The following is a 13,890-nucleotide window of genomic DNA, read 5'->3' on the forward strand; positions in this document are numbered from 1 at the left end:
CTCCTAATGTAGTGGGTCTTACATTGCCCCTCAAAGACTGGGCTAGCCTTGAAGACAATTTCAATCATTTGCTTTTGAGTTTCATTAGACTGGAGTCTCCTGGCACTTTTCTGGGATGAGACTCTTCCCCGGCCTAGGCGGTCTGTGTTGCTCAGGGTGAGTGAAGGCAGTGCAGGTCCTAGCCTCACCAACTCCAATGCAGGTCATGTGCTCCTAGGACAGAATGAATCACATCCTGCATTTGTGAGCTGAGAAGAAGGGAGTCTCTGCTGACTGGTATCATGGCCTCCACTGCTGATTCCCAGTTCCGGATGGAATGGAGGACTGACAGCAGGCAAGGTTAAGCCCATGTGTCAGTCTGTGAGGACAGACTCTGTGTCACTCTATCATACTGGATTTCCCTGTTTGTTTATTTATTACAGAAGCTAAAAACCAAAATAATCTCCTCTTCTGAGATCCACCTCTACTCATCTTGTCTATACTATGCTTCTTTATCTGCCATGGCCCAAAACTCCACAGTGGCAAGACTGTCCTTCTATCAGTAATGAATTCACAGTAGGCTGTGTGGGGCAGCGAGGAGCTTTTTCAGGGTTCTATGGAGCCCCATGTTCAAGAAGGTGTGCTGAGTGACATTTGTACAGAGTTGCCCCAGAGTCTCTGAAAGCGCAGGCAAAAGGTTTGTAGTGTCAGCAGAGACTCCCTTCTTCTCAGCTCACAAATGCAGGATGTGATTCATTCTGTCCTAGGAGCACATGACCTGCACTGGAGTTGGTGAGGCTAGGCCCTGCACTGCCTTCACTCACCCTGAGCAACACAGACCGCGTAGGCCGGGGAAGAGTCTCATCCCAGTGTTTTACCATCAACATCCTGCTGCCGCTTTGTTAAGCTAATGGTCCAGGCCTACACTGGTTAGAACTTGCAAGCAGTAGCAGCCAAGGAAAGCTACCGGAAACCGCAGTTCCCAGGGAAGGCCTCACTAAGCCACTCAATAGCCAGGCACAGAGTCTTTGCTTCCTCAGCCAGCCCTCTCGGGCCTGAGAATCAAAGGGAGAAGGGATTCAGAAACAACTTCCTCTTCCACCTTGCATATCTTGGGTGGCTCCCAGTCAATCCTAAGAATGTTCTTTGCCTTGCTTAACTTTTCAAAGAAGATAGCAGTGTGGCTTCCCCACGTGCCCCTAGCTGCTCTCTCGTGCTTCGGCACTGCTGCGAGCTCACTCACTGATTTCCACCCTGCAGGTGGCGTGCTAGCCATTGCACCTGGCCACTGGGCTTTAGATCCTGCTGTGTCCTATAAATGAAACACTTCCTGTGGGACCAAGATACACTTTCTACCCTGTAAACTTGTTTAAAAACAACAACAACAACAACAAAACACTATAAAATCCAAGGCTAGGACTATAAACTTAGAAGATGGCCTAACATAATCATTTCAGTCATGAGAGTAAGCTGCATAAAAATTAGATGTCACCTCGACTCTGTGAGGAACAATGAAATGCTACAATATTAGTGAGATAAGAGAGGAGAGAGCTAATGAAGCACGAAGTTGTAGACGCTATAGCTTTAGAGGGTATTAGGCTAGAGAGAGGCAATTCTGAATTTTTCAGTACCTATTGTGGTGACAGGTACATTGGTAGCTACTTAAAACCTTTTCTTCCTTCCTTCCTTCCTTCCTTTCCTTTCTTCTTCCTTCCTTTCCTTTCCTTCCTCCTTCCTTCCTTCCCCCTTCCTTTTTCCTTCCTTCCTTCCCCTCCCTTCCCTTCCTCCCTTAGGACTTTGTTCTTGCTAGGTAAGTGCTCTACCATGTGAGCCATGACCCTAGTCTCTTTTATGTGAAACAGGGTGGCCTCAAACTTGTGATCCTCTTGCTTCTACTTCCAAGTGTTGGAATGATTATAGGCCAATACCACCCACCCTAACAACACTGTCTCCCCTCACCCCCACATTCCTAACAACTTGTGAAACAGGCTTTGTTACCTGTGATAGAGAAGAGGAAACTGAGGGTTTGAGCAGCTAGGGATTGTTTTCAGTGTCACTCGGGGTCTCACAAGTCTGAACCTAGCTAGCTCTAACCTGGAAGCACATGTGTTTTTGGCTGTCATACACAGCTTAGTTGTTCCACCTTAAACCACAGCTTGTTTAGTTGGGCCTGTCTTTGCCCCAGAGGAATGACAAATTCAAGGACAAGGAATCACTCCTTAACCTTGGAGTGGCAGCTGCGAAGGGCGGCTTGGATATGGTTACCTTTTCTGAATTGGGAGCTCCCTGAGGTTGAGCAGTGGCTGCCAGATGAGATAAAGGGACTTCACATCTCCTGAGGACTAGACAACCCTCCATTGTCACAGCCCAAAGAACAAAGAGCCTGGCAGCCATGCATGTAGGCAGGTAGCATTCGTGGAAGGGGGTGCTCCCAGAGGGAAAAGTAAGCCCTGCCAAGCCTGGACCTTACTGTAGGGACCTCCTCACCAAAGTGCCTGGCCCCATAGGAGCACCCGGAGGGCTGAACTCAGTCCCAAAAGACCATTCCATTTTTTTTCTAAGGTGAGTCCTGGTGGGGAGCCGGAACACCTTAGGGCTGATTGGCATTTACTGCCCAATCCTATCTAATGGCAGCCAGCAGGTGAGGTGGGGAGGGTGCCCAGGGGGGTAGTCTCTTGAGGACCTGTACAAAAGACTTTCCACTTGAGCAGCCCGTCTTTAATGATTATAAAGGCACAGGAGTTTAATCCATTTTTGATGTAAGCGCTAATAGCTCTGTGCCCTTGAAGTTCAAAGCAGGAGCATACATGTCACTAATTAGCCAAGCACGAGCCATTCAGCTCCCTCTCATGTTTCTAATTAGGTCTTTAATAACAAACAAACTCCGACCTTAGCAAAAGGCCCCCATTCGTCAGACAGTCTAGGAGGGTGGCTGCTCCCGTTATGGTTAACCTAGGCTGTTTGTTGTATGTGTACGTGCACCTAATCATAGCCCCAGACAGCACTGTCCTCCAGGAAGTTCAAGCCATGGGGCAAAGATCCCCATAACCCATGGGATGGTAGTGTTGTTGGACCTGCTGAGAAGACTAATGGTAGGCAGGAGAGCCCTAAGTCCATACTGCAGATCCCAAACCTAGGCTGGAGATTTCTCCTGCTAGAGAATGCTGGGTGCCCGTCAGAGGGATGGTGTGAAGTTCTACATTAGCCCATGGTTGAGTTTGGGTTATGCTTTAGTCTTGCCAAGTTTTGATTTGATGGGTCTAAGTGTGACCTGGCCACAGGGAGGTTTAAAAACTCTCCAGGTTATTCTAACAACACAGTGAAAGTCCAAGAACTACTGCACTAACCCCAACCTCAGGGCTGATTTACTCAGAAGCAATGATTAACAGCTATTAACAGGTTCACCGTTATTAATGAGCATCATCCATAAAGAGAGCCAAACCCTAAAAGAGTTAATTAACCACACTCCAACACGGAGATCTGATTGACTGCAAAAAATGATATGCAATTCTGAAATACCTAGTTTCAAGTCTCTGGTTATCATCTCCGTTTCCTACTGCATCAATACACGATTCCTCTCTCTATGAAGCTCCTGGCTTTATTTCCACTTGTACCACTCAAATCTTAAGCCACTGTCATTGTCATTGCCTCCACCCCCAAGGACAAGGAATAAGGAATATGGAGTTGTGGAACTTCCCCATCCCTGAGTCATTCAGCAGAGGTGGAGGTCTAGTCATTTATGCAGGCTCTATTCTTTTACACTCCCACTGGATTAATTCACAAGGTACTCCTCCTAGGGACAAGGGATCTAAAAGGAAACGGTTTAGATCTAAAGGATCAGCTGTTTCAACCTCAAAGGCTAAGACATGAGGTGTGAAGACAATCTCTCAGCCCCAGCAAGTTAATTCCAAGCCTGAACTTGAATGTACTCTTCAAGACAGGAGGGAAGGAAAGAGGGAGGAGGGAAAATAGGATTTTTTTTGGGGGGGGAGAGGTGTTACTTCAGAGAAATTTACATATTTTATGTACCTAGAGATGAATTTTCAAAGGCCAGGAGGGAAAAAAAAGTCTATGTAAATAGTAAAACAGGTCTAGGTTTTCTCTTAGTACTGTTCCATGTTGTCTGGGTATACTGCTTCATTTTAGATCTTTTCCCTGAGCGAGCAAGAGCATGGCCTGGGTCTGGGCCTGATATACTGATTACAGGGCACCTGGATCTTGTGGGTGTCTGTGATGAACTCTTCTCTTTAAGGTGAGGAGAGTTTATCCTGTCCAGGTGACAGCAAGAACTTTCAGGAAATGGGGGAAAAGGGCTGGGGAGCAGGGCTTGGCCAGCTTTTCTAACCACATTGCCCTGCAGGTAAGCAGGTTCCCTTTGTTTACCACAGACCTGGACAGACCATTTTATTAATATTAATAAGTAGCCAGGAACAAAGGGCCCCTTTATTTTTAGCTTTCTCTAATTGTGTAGTAATTACTCATCTACAAAACAAATGAGCCCCTGCTTGCAGTTGCCATGGTACCAGGAGTCCAGCCTCCCTGCAGGATGATTGGCTGAATAGCCCACAGTTCCTGCCTGTGGTTCCTCCCCTCCCTCTACCATTGGCCCAAAGCAGAGCCCCAGCAACTAGGCAGCCAATCCTCTTCCAGCTCAAGGGCAGAGCTGTATATCCCAATGACCTTCCAGATGCAGGCCTCTCAGGGCAGAGGAAGGGATGTTGACACCTCCCCATGGAGAAGTCTGCCTTCCCAGAGAAGCCCTCCCTCCATCACCTAGTTTCTTTTGGACAATAGCTAACTTCCTTTATTCTTTAAGCAAAAGGTTTTCTTTCAAATAATTATGTTCAAACTCCTTCCTGTCTCCTCCCGGCCTCTTTTGTCTGACATTGGTTTGAATAGAGGCAGGGTCCAAAAGCCAGAGCAGAAATGTCAACTAAAGAAAGCCAAGCAGCATCATGGCATTAACAACAGCAGGTGCCAAAGGGGTGTGTGTGGGGGGGGAGGTAGAATGTCTCCTGATGCCACTTGTAAATGGATTCTGGGTTATCTCCTCCCCTAAGAATATGGAGAATTGTGTGAGTACAGCTGTAGTTTTCTGTTACGTGTATGTTTTTAAAGCTGCAGAGTCTTGCTCAGCCATCGCTGAATTGGTACAATGGAGCATCCGATGATAGGGATTCAAATCCTGTCCGTGACACAGCAGACAGGTTACTGTCCTCTCTAAGCCAAATTTTAATCTTTTAAGGGTACGGGTATGGCAGATGCACCAAGTCCTGACACCTGCATTTGGAATCTTGGCTGTGAGGTCGTCTTTGGTAGAACCTAGGCAGCTTGGGTGTCCCTTGCACATTGCTGCTGTACCAGGTGTCTGCTGGCATGCAGACCCCTCACGAAATAAACATAGCTCCTTGACAGGGCTCCTTTCTTAGCTTCCCACACCCTGCAGTACCTACACCCAGCACTTGGTCCCTTCTCCAACAGGCTCTCAATGCTCCTGGAGCTCCCAAAGACACCACTGCATTTCCTGTCCCTCTTTCAGACAGCTGGGCCTGGGCTCTTGAGCCAACCTGAGAGCAAGAGAACAACCTGCTGTGGGGTGAGGAGGGGCAGGCAGGGATGTGTCACCTACTGAAAACCATTCCACTGATTTAAAAGACCATTAACATTCCTCTACTCCATTCACTGTAGGATTAACTTATCCTTAGGTCTGGGCTTCAAGGCTAGTCACTAATTGCACTAGAGTTGATTTATCAAGTGCACGGTATTTCTATTACAAAATTATTGATTGGAGTTGATGTATTTTATCCTCAACAGGGTTGAGTCCAAAAGCCCTTGGAAAATGAATGAAGTTCAGGTCAGCATTGGGTAGCTGCAACACATTATTATAAATTCACTGGAGTTACGGAAATCTTGTGCTGGTTTCTTTATGGTGGAAGTCCTGGCTCTTCCAGAAATGAAAATGGGAAGTAAGGCATCTGTCCCCCGAACACAAGTGGGGATGGAGAGATGTGCACTCAATTAAGGTCCCTTTGGAGCCAGGTGTGGGTAGCTCACGCCTGTAACACTAGCTATTCAGAAGGTTGAGATCTGAGGACCGTTGTTTGAAGCCAGCCTGGCAGGAAAGCCTGTGAGACTCTAATCTCCAATTAGCCACCAGAAAACCAGAAGTGGCCCTGTGGCTCCACATGACAGAGACTTTTACAAAAAAACTAAGGGACAGTACCCAGGCCCTGAGTACAAGTTCTCTTCTCTCTCTCCTCTCTACACACACACACACACACACACACACACACACACACACACACACACACACACACACACACACACACACACACACACTGAGTACAAGTTCTCTTCTCTCTCCTCTCCACACACACACACACACACACACACACACACACACACACACACACACACACACACACACACACACACACACACGAGGTCCTTTGGGTAAGCTTGGTGGGTTGCAGCAGCTGCGGCTGGTCCTAACAGGTCACCCATTTGCTCTTGCCCAGAGTCTCTTTGCCAGCTCTCTTCCATGACCACAGATGGGGATGTATTCTAGGATCCCCAAGATCTTAGCCACAGATGGTCTATTGTGGGGTTGCAGACTCCAAAGGATGCTCGCTTCTAGGCATGGAGGGAAAGCAGAAGTGATTAACTGTGTCCTTCACCTCTCATACTCTATCAGGTCTTGTTAATGGATGCACACACTGGTCTACTTTCTGTTTTTTATTGAAGCTGACAAAAACATTCCTGAGTAGAGGGCAGAAGTCTCTTCCATGAAGCCCTCCTAGGAAGACAGACCAAAGCTGTGAGTGGCCTCTTGTCTGGGTGTTCTTCTCCCCATGAAGCTGTGCTGGTCACCTCTACTAGAGATGTCATGACTCACCCCACCAGCTTCCTTTCTCAGCATTCATGAGAACAAATACCCACTAGGGCAATTGCATTCTCTGTCTCCTCTAGCTTACTACCCTCCACCCCAAGGAGTGGACCACTCTGATAGGGCTGCCACATAGACCTGCGTCCCTGAAAAGCAGTCCAAGGACTCCAAGAAGAGGGGCTTGGGGGTAGACTGGCTGATATACCTTAGGGGATAAATTCCTGCTGCTCTGGTCAAGAGCAGTAGGAGGAAGACAAGAATGAGGAAGATCTTGAAGACTCCTTCCAACCCTGGTTCCATTCTTGTTCGCTATGGTTGGACACTCAACACAGGACCCCCGCTGGGCAGGCTAGCACTTCGGGGTTGACCCAGTTCTGGACTGGGGGTGGGGCAGGGAGCGTGAGGGGAGGTGGTGGTGGCTGATGGTGAGAACATGGATCCAAGCCCCTTTGGCAACGTTGAAAATATGGAGCCCTTTCTCTCCCTGGTCCCCACACTATCCTCACAAGGCCGGGCTGTGCCCAGCTTTCGGAGACCCTGTAATATCAACTCAACAATGCATGTTCTACAACTACAGCTACAGCTACCAGTACATCTACTACAGTGCATGCATTTAGTTCAGTCCCACAGATACATACAATCTAAGAACAGGCAGGGAGGTGTGAAATGTTTAACTGGACAACAGGTGTTTTGGAGTTGTAACTAATAAAAAATAAATAAAAAACGAAAGTGTACAAAAAAAAGACATTTCTCGAGAGTTGGATATGAGTTTTGTTTCTTGAATTGTTTCATCTGAACAAGCAAAAACATGCAAACCAGCTGGTACTAACAGGAAGCTGGACACTGAGAGAGGATTAATAGGTGTGGACAAACCTTCCCGCTGAGCGTGCTCAGAAGAGTGTTTGAGAGGAGGTGTGCAGATCCTAGTGTAAGAGAGGCGGGAAAGTATGCCTCAGACACTCTCACCGCAGCCCCAACCAAGCAAGAGAAAAGACAACAGAAACATGACTTGCTCACACTCACCACCACCATCAGGAGCTCATGTCACTACATTGGAATAAAGCTGGCAAGTATAAAGCACAGTAAAGGGTCCTGGCAGGGGCCGGAGATGGGCAGGGGAGGAGAGGGGAGGGCCGTGGGGCTCAGCAGCTCTGCAGACTGATACGTGGACCCACCTGTAATGTCACCCCCAAAATAAAACAGCCTGAAAAGCGGAACCACTTCCCTCCTGTTGGGGAAGTCATGTACCAAACTGAATTTAGGTTTGGATGGGACGTGATGGGGCCGCAGGAACTGAATGAACACGAGCAAAATAAACAAACAAACTCTTTGACTGAGCACAAGAAAGATGATATTTCAAACTACCAGGTGAAGGCAAAAGAAAAGTGAACACTGATAGTGAAGTTATCTAGGAGTCAGCAGGGACCTCCCTTGGTAGGGGGTCACCCGAGCCCTGCTCACCTCAGGTCCTGGGGGAACTAGGAAAAGGTAGGCAGGCTGGCCCAGAGGAGTGGGCTGAGGTAGGTGCAGAGCTCAAGGCCCCCTCTGCCCGCCAGACCTGCTACAGTGGCAGCGCAGCCCTGCTGGACACAAGCTGCCATTCTGAGCCAAAAGGAAGCTGCCTCCTATCCCACCGTCCTTAGCAAGTGCTTCCCACCTCAGGAAAGGCCCCCGAAAGCCATCACAAAACCATCATGGTGGAGCTAGGCAAAAATATAGAAAAAGTTGCCTTCTACAGGAGGCCTGCTCCCTAAACCCATGCCTGAGAACCCTCAGTGGGGCAGAGGCCACATCTCTCCTGTGTGAAGTCACCTGCCAGCTATGGTATGCAAGGTACCAAGCTCCAGGAAGGTATTCAGAGGACACTGGGAACACGCACTGTGTGATGATTTCTCACAATCAGGCTGCAGGCCCAGGAGGCTGGAGGTGCGTCTTTGGCAGCTTGGGAGGAGTGGCCCAGGGTAGTAGAAGGTGGTACAGGTAGAACTGGGTCATCAGTCCCCTGGGTCCCCTTTTGGGGCCTAGACTTAATGCGCATGCCCGTGAAAATCTGTGTAGTCCTCCTCAACTAGCAGACAGCTAATGAAAGGCCACTTACAGATAAATCACTGGCCAACTTGCCAGAATCAGAGTACAGATCATTTTTAGCGGGAAGGTGACAGTTGCCCTGGCAGCCAAAATGTGTTAAAACAAAGGCATGAGTCTTTCTTTGTTTCTAACCTTACTCCAGGTCCAAAGGTAGGGCTGAGGGCTGAGATACATTCCTACCATAAGCAAGTCAGGCCATGTGGTGGACGGTGGCAGGTATACCCTACCCCAAGCCTGTGACCCTTAGGACACACGGGGGACTTCCTTGTAGCTATCTGGTGAGCTTGTACCCGGAGTAGGCATGTCCAGTTAAGGATTTCTTCCTTGCACTATTCCAGGCTGGGGTGGGCAGGTGGTTGGGGAGCATACTCCTGAATACAATTCACTAACAGTGCAACAATGAACATGGCTGACCTCGGATGGCCTGTGGGAGATTTTGCTCCCAATGGAAATGACTACAAATAAAACACCATTGATCCTGGGAAAAAAAATAAAAAATAAAGTGTGGTTGGAGATGACCTTGGGGGTTAGGCGTTAGAGGACGGGCAGGTGGCACGCTCGGCTGGCTGGGGGTGGGGGAGGTTCTGTGAGAGGGCGGGGTGGCCAACAGGGGCACAGACTGTAGGGAGACGGCTCTCAGACTCGCAAAGAACCCCATGCTGCCCTTTAAACTTGCCATGAAGTCAAGGAGAACAGGGTGGGGTAGGGAGAGAGGCAGGGTTAATTTTGGGTTAAAGTTTAGTTTCATAATCCAAGTTATAAAAAGAAAGAAACAGAATGGAAAAAACAACCAACAACACTCAAAAAAAAAAAATCTCAAGATAGTTTCTCCCGTCTCAGGCACAGGTAGGTAGGACTGAGGCTTTTTTTTTTTTTTTTTTAATGAATAGTAAAAAGCACTCAAGTTCATAAACCAGACAGAATAGGGAGATGCAATTTAGCTGCTCTCAGGACCCAGGGGGCAGAGGAGACCATGGCCAGAAGGTAGGTAGGGGCTTTGGACACCCGTGAGGGCAGATAGAAGCGGAGGATGCTCAGCTTTGGGGACCTGCCTGCCGCTCACCAGCTCCCTGGGCCCTTAGCAGCTCCCTGAGAATTCTCTGCCACCCCACCTTGTTCAACAAAACCCCAGTGGAACAGTTTGAAGGAGTGGATCCTTTGTAGTTTGGAGGCAGTGCCAGTTTGCATGGAACGGATTTTCACTGATGTTTTCTAATGGGCCTCTGTGCCAGTTTCTTACCACTCAGGGTTTGGGTTTTTGGTGTTTGCCCTCTGGGCTTTTAGTGCTCCATTTCAGCACTAGCTCCCTCACCAGCTCCCCTGCTCCGCCCACCCCGCCACCCCTCCCACAGAGCCCTGTTATGCAAACTAAGTACTTCCCTGGGTACTCCCACACACACGCCCAGGGCAGGGTGGAGGGGAGTAAGATAGGGACTGAGCTGCAGCTCACAGGGAACCCCATGCGAGGCACAGGCCCCAGTGCCTAGGAAGGCAGAGGGTACTCAGCGGTAGCCTCACAGCACTGCTGGGAAAGTATTCCCATGTCACTTGTCACTGGGGTTCCAGACCTCTTAAAAAGTGAAGACTAAAGGGCTGGGAGAGAAATGCCTGATTCTCTTGGCAGCTGGAGCCCAGGGGGTTGCCTTAGTTACAGTCAGGGGACAGCTAGGACTCCAGACCACAGCAGCTTTCTTCCCTCCTTTGAGGTCAAGAAGCAGACCACACCTGGCCTTCAGGAGTCCAACAGCCTGCCTGCAAGTACCACAGGGGCCCAGAAGACAATCTAGTGCCTCTCTGGTACTACAATCAAGGAAAAGAAGCTTGGTAAGCCAGCCATAGCCAAAGAAGGCAACAGTCTCAGGGCGTAGAAGTCGGGCCTTGGGTGGAAAGGTAGTCCAAAATCAAAAGGAAATCCAGTTCGCCTTAGGCAATGTGACTACAATAGTTTACTTTTAAGTGTAGTCCCAGCTGACTGATCCTCAGCAGCCACTGCCTTGGGTGTCTGGGACTCACCCATGCCTGCCTCCCTGGTCTGCCCTCCCTTCCCTGCCCTCCCTGCCTGGCTGAGGTGACAAGTGTTGGACAGACGCAGCCACAAAGATCTGACAGGGCCTTTACCTTCCCCTGCACACTGGGGCATGCCTGGGAGCCACCTGTCCCGCACACCTTCCTACCTGATCCTCGGGCTGCTGCCACGGCTGCCGCTGCCACTGGTCCATAAGCTGCTGCAGGGAAGCCTAGAGAGAGAGAAGGGCCAGAGTCAGGGTGGAGCCTGGAGAGGTCCTGGGAAGCCCCCAGCCAGGCTTCCTGTCCCCAGCTCACACAGAAGACAGGCCTGGAGAGAGGTGTCATGGGTAGCTTTGGGGAGGACATTATCAGTGGCTCTCAGGCTTCTGGAAGGCACACAATAGCTCCCTATCTTTTGAAGATGGGGCTAACTTTCCTGCTAACTCTACACTGACAAGCCATCACCCTCATCCAGGACTGGCATACTGCTTCTTGCGGGAATCCGCCTCAAGGTCAGCTGGAGCCACAGGCAGCAGGAAGGACTGGAGGCAGCCTCTAGGCAGGATAGGCACTGTAGCCTGGAGACAGGACAGATAATCTCTTCTTCGAAGAGTCAGCCATCTCAACTCAGAACTTCATGCCAGTTGCATCTCAGTCTCTGGGAGAAGTGTGAGGGGCTACAGGGCTCCACGTGGACTAACGATGGCACGGTTTCACTTCCTGGGACTGAGATGTGGCTCTTCTGACTGAGGTGCACAGTTAGATGAGGCGGGCACTGGAGAGTCTCCTAGGGGTCTCTGGAGTTTTTAAATCTAGATTTGTGCTATCTGCAAATACCCTGGGCAGCAAAACTTGGCCAGCCTGGAATAAAGTCAGGAGGCCAAGGTACATGGCTGTAGAGTGTTTAGATGAAGGAAGAAGTGGGCCCAAGTCCTCTGCCCTGGGCTTCTCTGGCCATCAGCATGTGCACACATAGCCACACACTGGGACACACACAGACCCAACTCCTATATACATGAACAGCCTCTGTCATTAGGCAGACACTTGGTGGCCTGACCCTAAGACTTACTTCCAATAGCTGTGGTTTTTAATGATGTGCCAGAAGCCAACCACAAACTCAATAAATGGCCCCCAATGGAGCCAGTCAATTTTAGCCATGGAGTCTTTGCAATAAGAGACATCAACAGGATGGAGGAAGACATGCACACAAGGGCAGGAAGGAAAAAGGAGAGAGAGAGACATCCTCCAGACAGAGTGGTCTAGAAGCCCACTAAACTAAGACTACTGTCCTATGCTACGTGGTACTACCAAGGGTAAAGAAGTTCACAGGGGAACAAGCTACTCTAAAAAGGTCAGGCTAAGCTACTTAAAATGCCAATGAAAAGAGACATACTTGCATTTAAATATGGTAATAGGGCTGTTGAAAGGGGAAAAAGAAAGATCCAGGTGAAACAAATGTACAGTTGTCCCAGGCTGGGAAGGAGTCTCCCAGTGAACCCAGAAGGAGCCCAGGATGGGACCCCGACCTAGTCCTCTCCCCAGCTCTTCCAGGCAGGGGCTAGCTTTCTGAAGATGTGATGTGGCTGGAAACTGCTGAAGGAAGATAAGGAAGAAGTCAAGTTATGCCCCCTGTCCCGACCTCCGGACCCTGGCTCCTGCTGCAGGCCCGCAGTCAGGTTCAGGGGATGCTGCAGAGGAGAAGGAAGCAGGTGGGGAAGGCACGAAGGTCAGGTTACTCTTTCACACTCTCTTACCACAGATTTGACACAGCAGGTTTCCTTGGAAGCAGGAGAAGGTGATGGCTGGGGGAGGGGAGGGCGGTCAATAAGATCTGTTAACAAAAGGGCTATTTTTCTGGAGTTGGAGCACATTTTGGACAAAAAGTCTGAGAGAAAGTGGATGCGGGGGTGGGGGAGGGAAACCCCTTTATCCAAGAAAGGAAATCCATTATCCTTCTTTTGCAGATAAATGCTCCTATTGGAGACGGAGTACCAGACATTGCTGAGGGCCATCCAAAAGGAAGGTGAGTGGGTGATGGGGGGTGGGAAGAGACAGTCAGGAGTCACCCCTCAGCCTGTACAGCAACACAGGATACAGCTTCCTGGAGGCCACTACGCTGCTGAGGACCCTGCTGAGACGCTGGGGGCCTTGCGTCCTTCCCATCCATCCCCCCTTAGAAAGCTCCCGAGGAGGAGACTGTGCCCCACCCTAGCATCCTCTACCCAGGACCACTTTCACCCCAAATGTTCCCTATAGGACTTGGCAGATGGACAAGCACAGGCCAGGTTAAAGGAGTATTAGTTGCAACAATGAACTTATACAGACATCTAGCTACCACTCCTGTCTTTTAAGACCGGCCTTTTTCCCAGGCAGGGTTGTTCAAACGGTCCCATGGTGGAAGCCTTGTTCTAAAGGCTATCTTCACACAGGCCTGCAGTCCTTACTGGTTCGGTGGCCTCTAATCCATCACAATGTCCCACCTTCACCCTGGGTGTCATTTTAGTGAAGCTATACAGCCACAGCTCCAAATGAGAACACATCTTCCATTTAGCCCTAATGATGACAAGTGGGAAAAGTGGACGGGCATGGGCTGACACCCCGTATGTGAATCCTACAGGAAGGAGGGTAATGTCTTACTGACAAATCTTAGAGGGCCTGGGTGTTATAGGCTGGCAACGTGGGCGCTACGGAATGCAGTATATTCCAATCAAAGAGGGATATCTAGGGACAAAACAAGGAGGTGCTAATGTGATTCCCAGTGTGGACATGCTGTGTGGCTTGTAGGAGCAAAAGATCACAGTCCAGCTGACTCCTGCTTTCTGTGTGACTTGGGCATGGCATCTCTCCTCTCTGCTGCCAGGGTTTGGGGGGGTGGTGGCAAGATGACATTCACCATAGACAAGGCACTGAGCCCACTGGAATTGGTTAAT

The 13,890-nt window shown here is 49.6% G+C and overlaps 1 protein-coding gene across 8 annotated transcripts in view; it reads right to left on the reverse strand.

The window, feature by feature from the left end:
* Positions 1 to 13,890, reverse strand: part of Msi2 (musashi RNA binding protein 2) — a 373,812-nt gene that overhangs the window by 14,979 nt on the left and 344,943 nt on the right. For all 8 annotated transcript variants that reach the window (XM_069993232.1, XM_069993231.1, XM_069993230.1 and 5 more), the window contains one exon: positions 11,128 to 11,190. In XM_069993232.1, coding sequence (XP_069849333.1) covers positions 11,128 to 11,190 — 63 coding nt within the window. The remainder of the gene's footprint in view (positions 1 to 11,127; positions 11,191 to 13,890) is intronic.

The sequence above is a fragment of the Dipodomys merriami genome, unplaced genomic scaffold (assembly GCF_024711535.1).
Source record: "Dipodomys merriami isolate MVZ:Mamm:240054 unplaced genomic scaffold, mDipMer1.0.p SCAF_42, whole genome shotgun sequence".
NCBI classification, from domain to species: Eukaryota; Metazoa; Chordata; class Mammalia; order Rodentia; family Heteromyidae; genus Dipodomys; species Dipodomys merriami.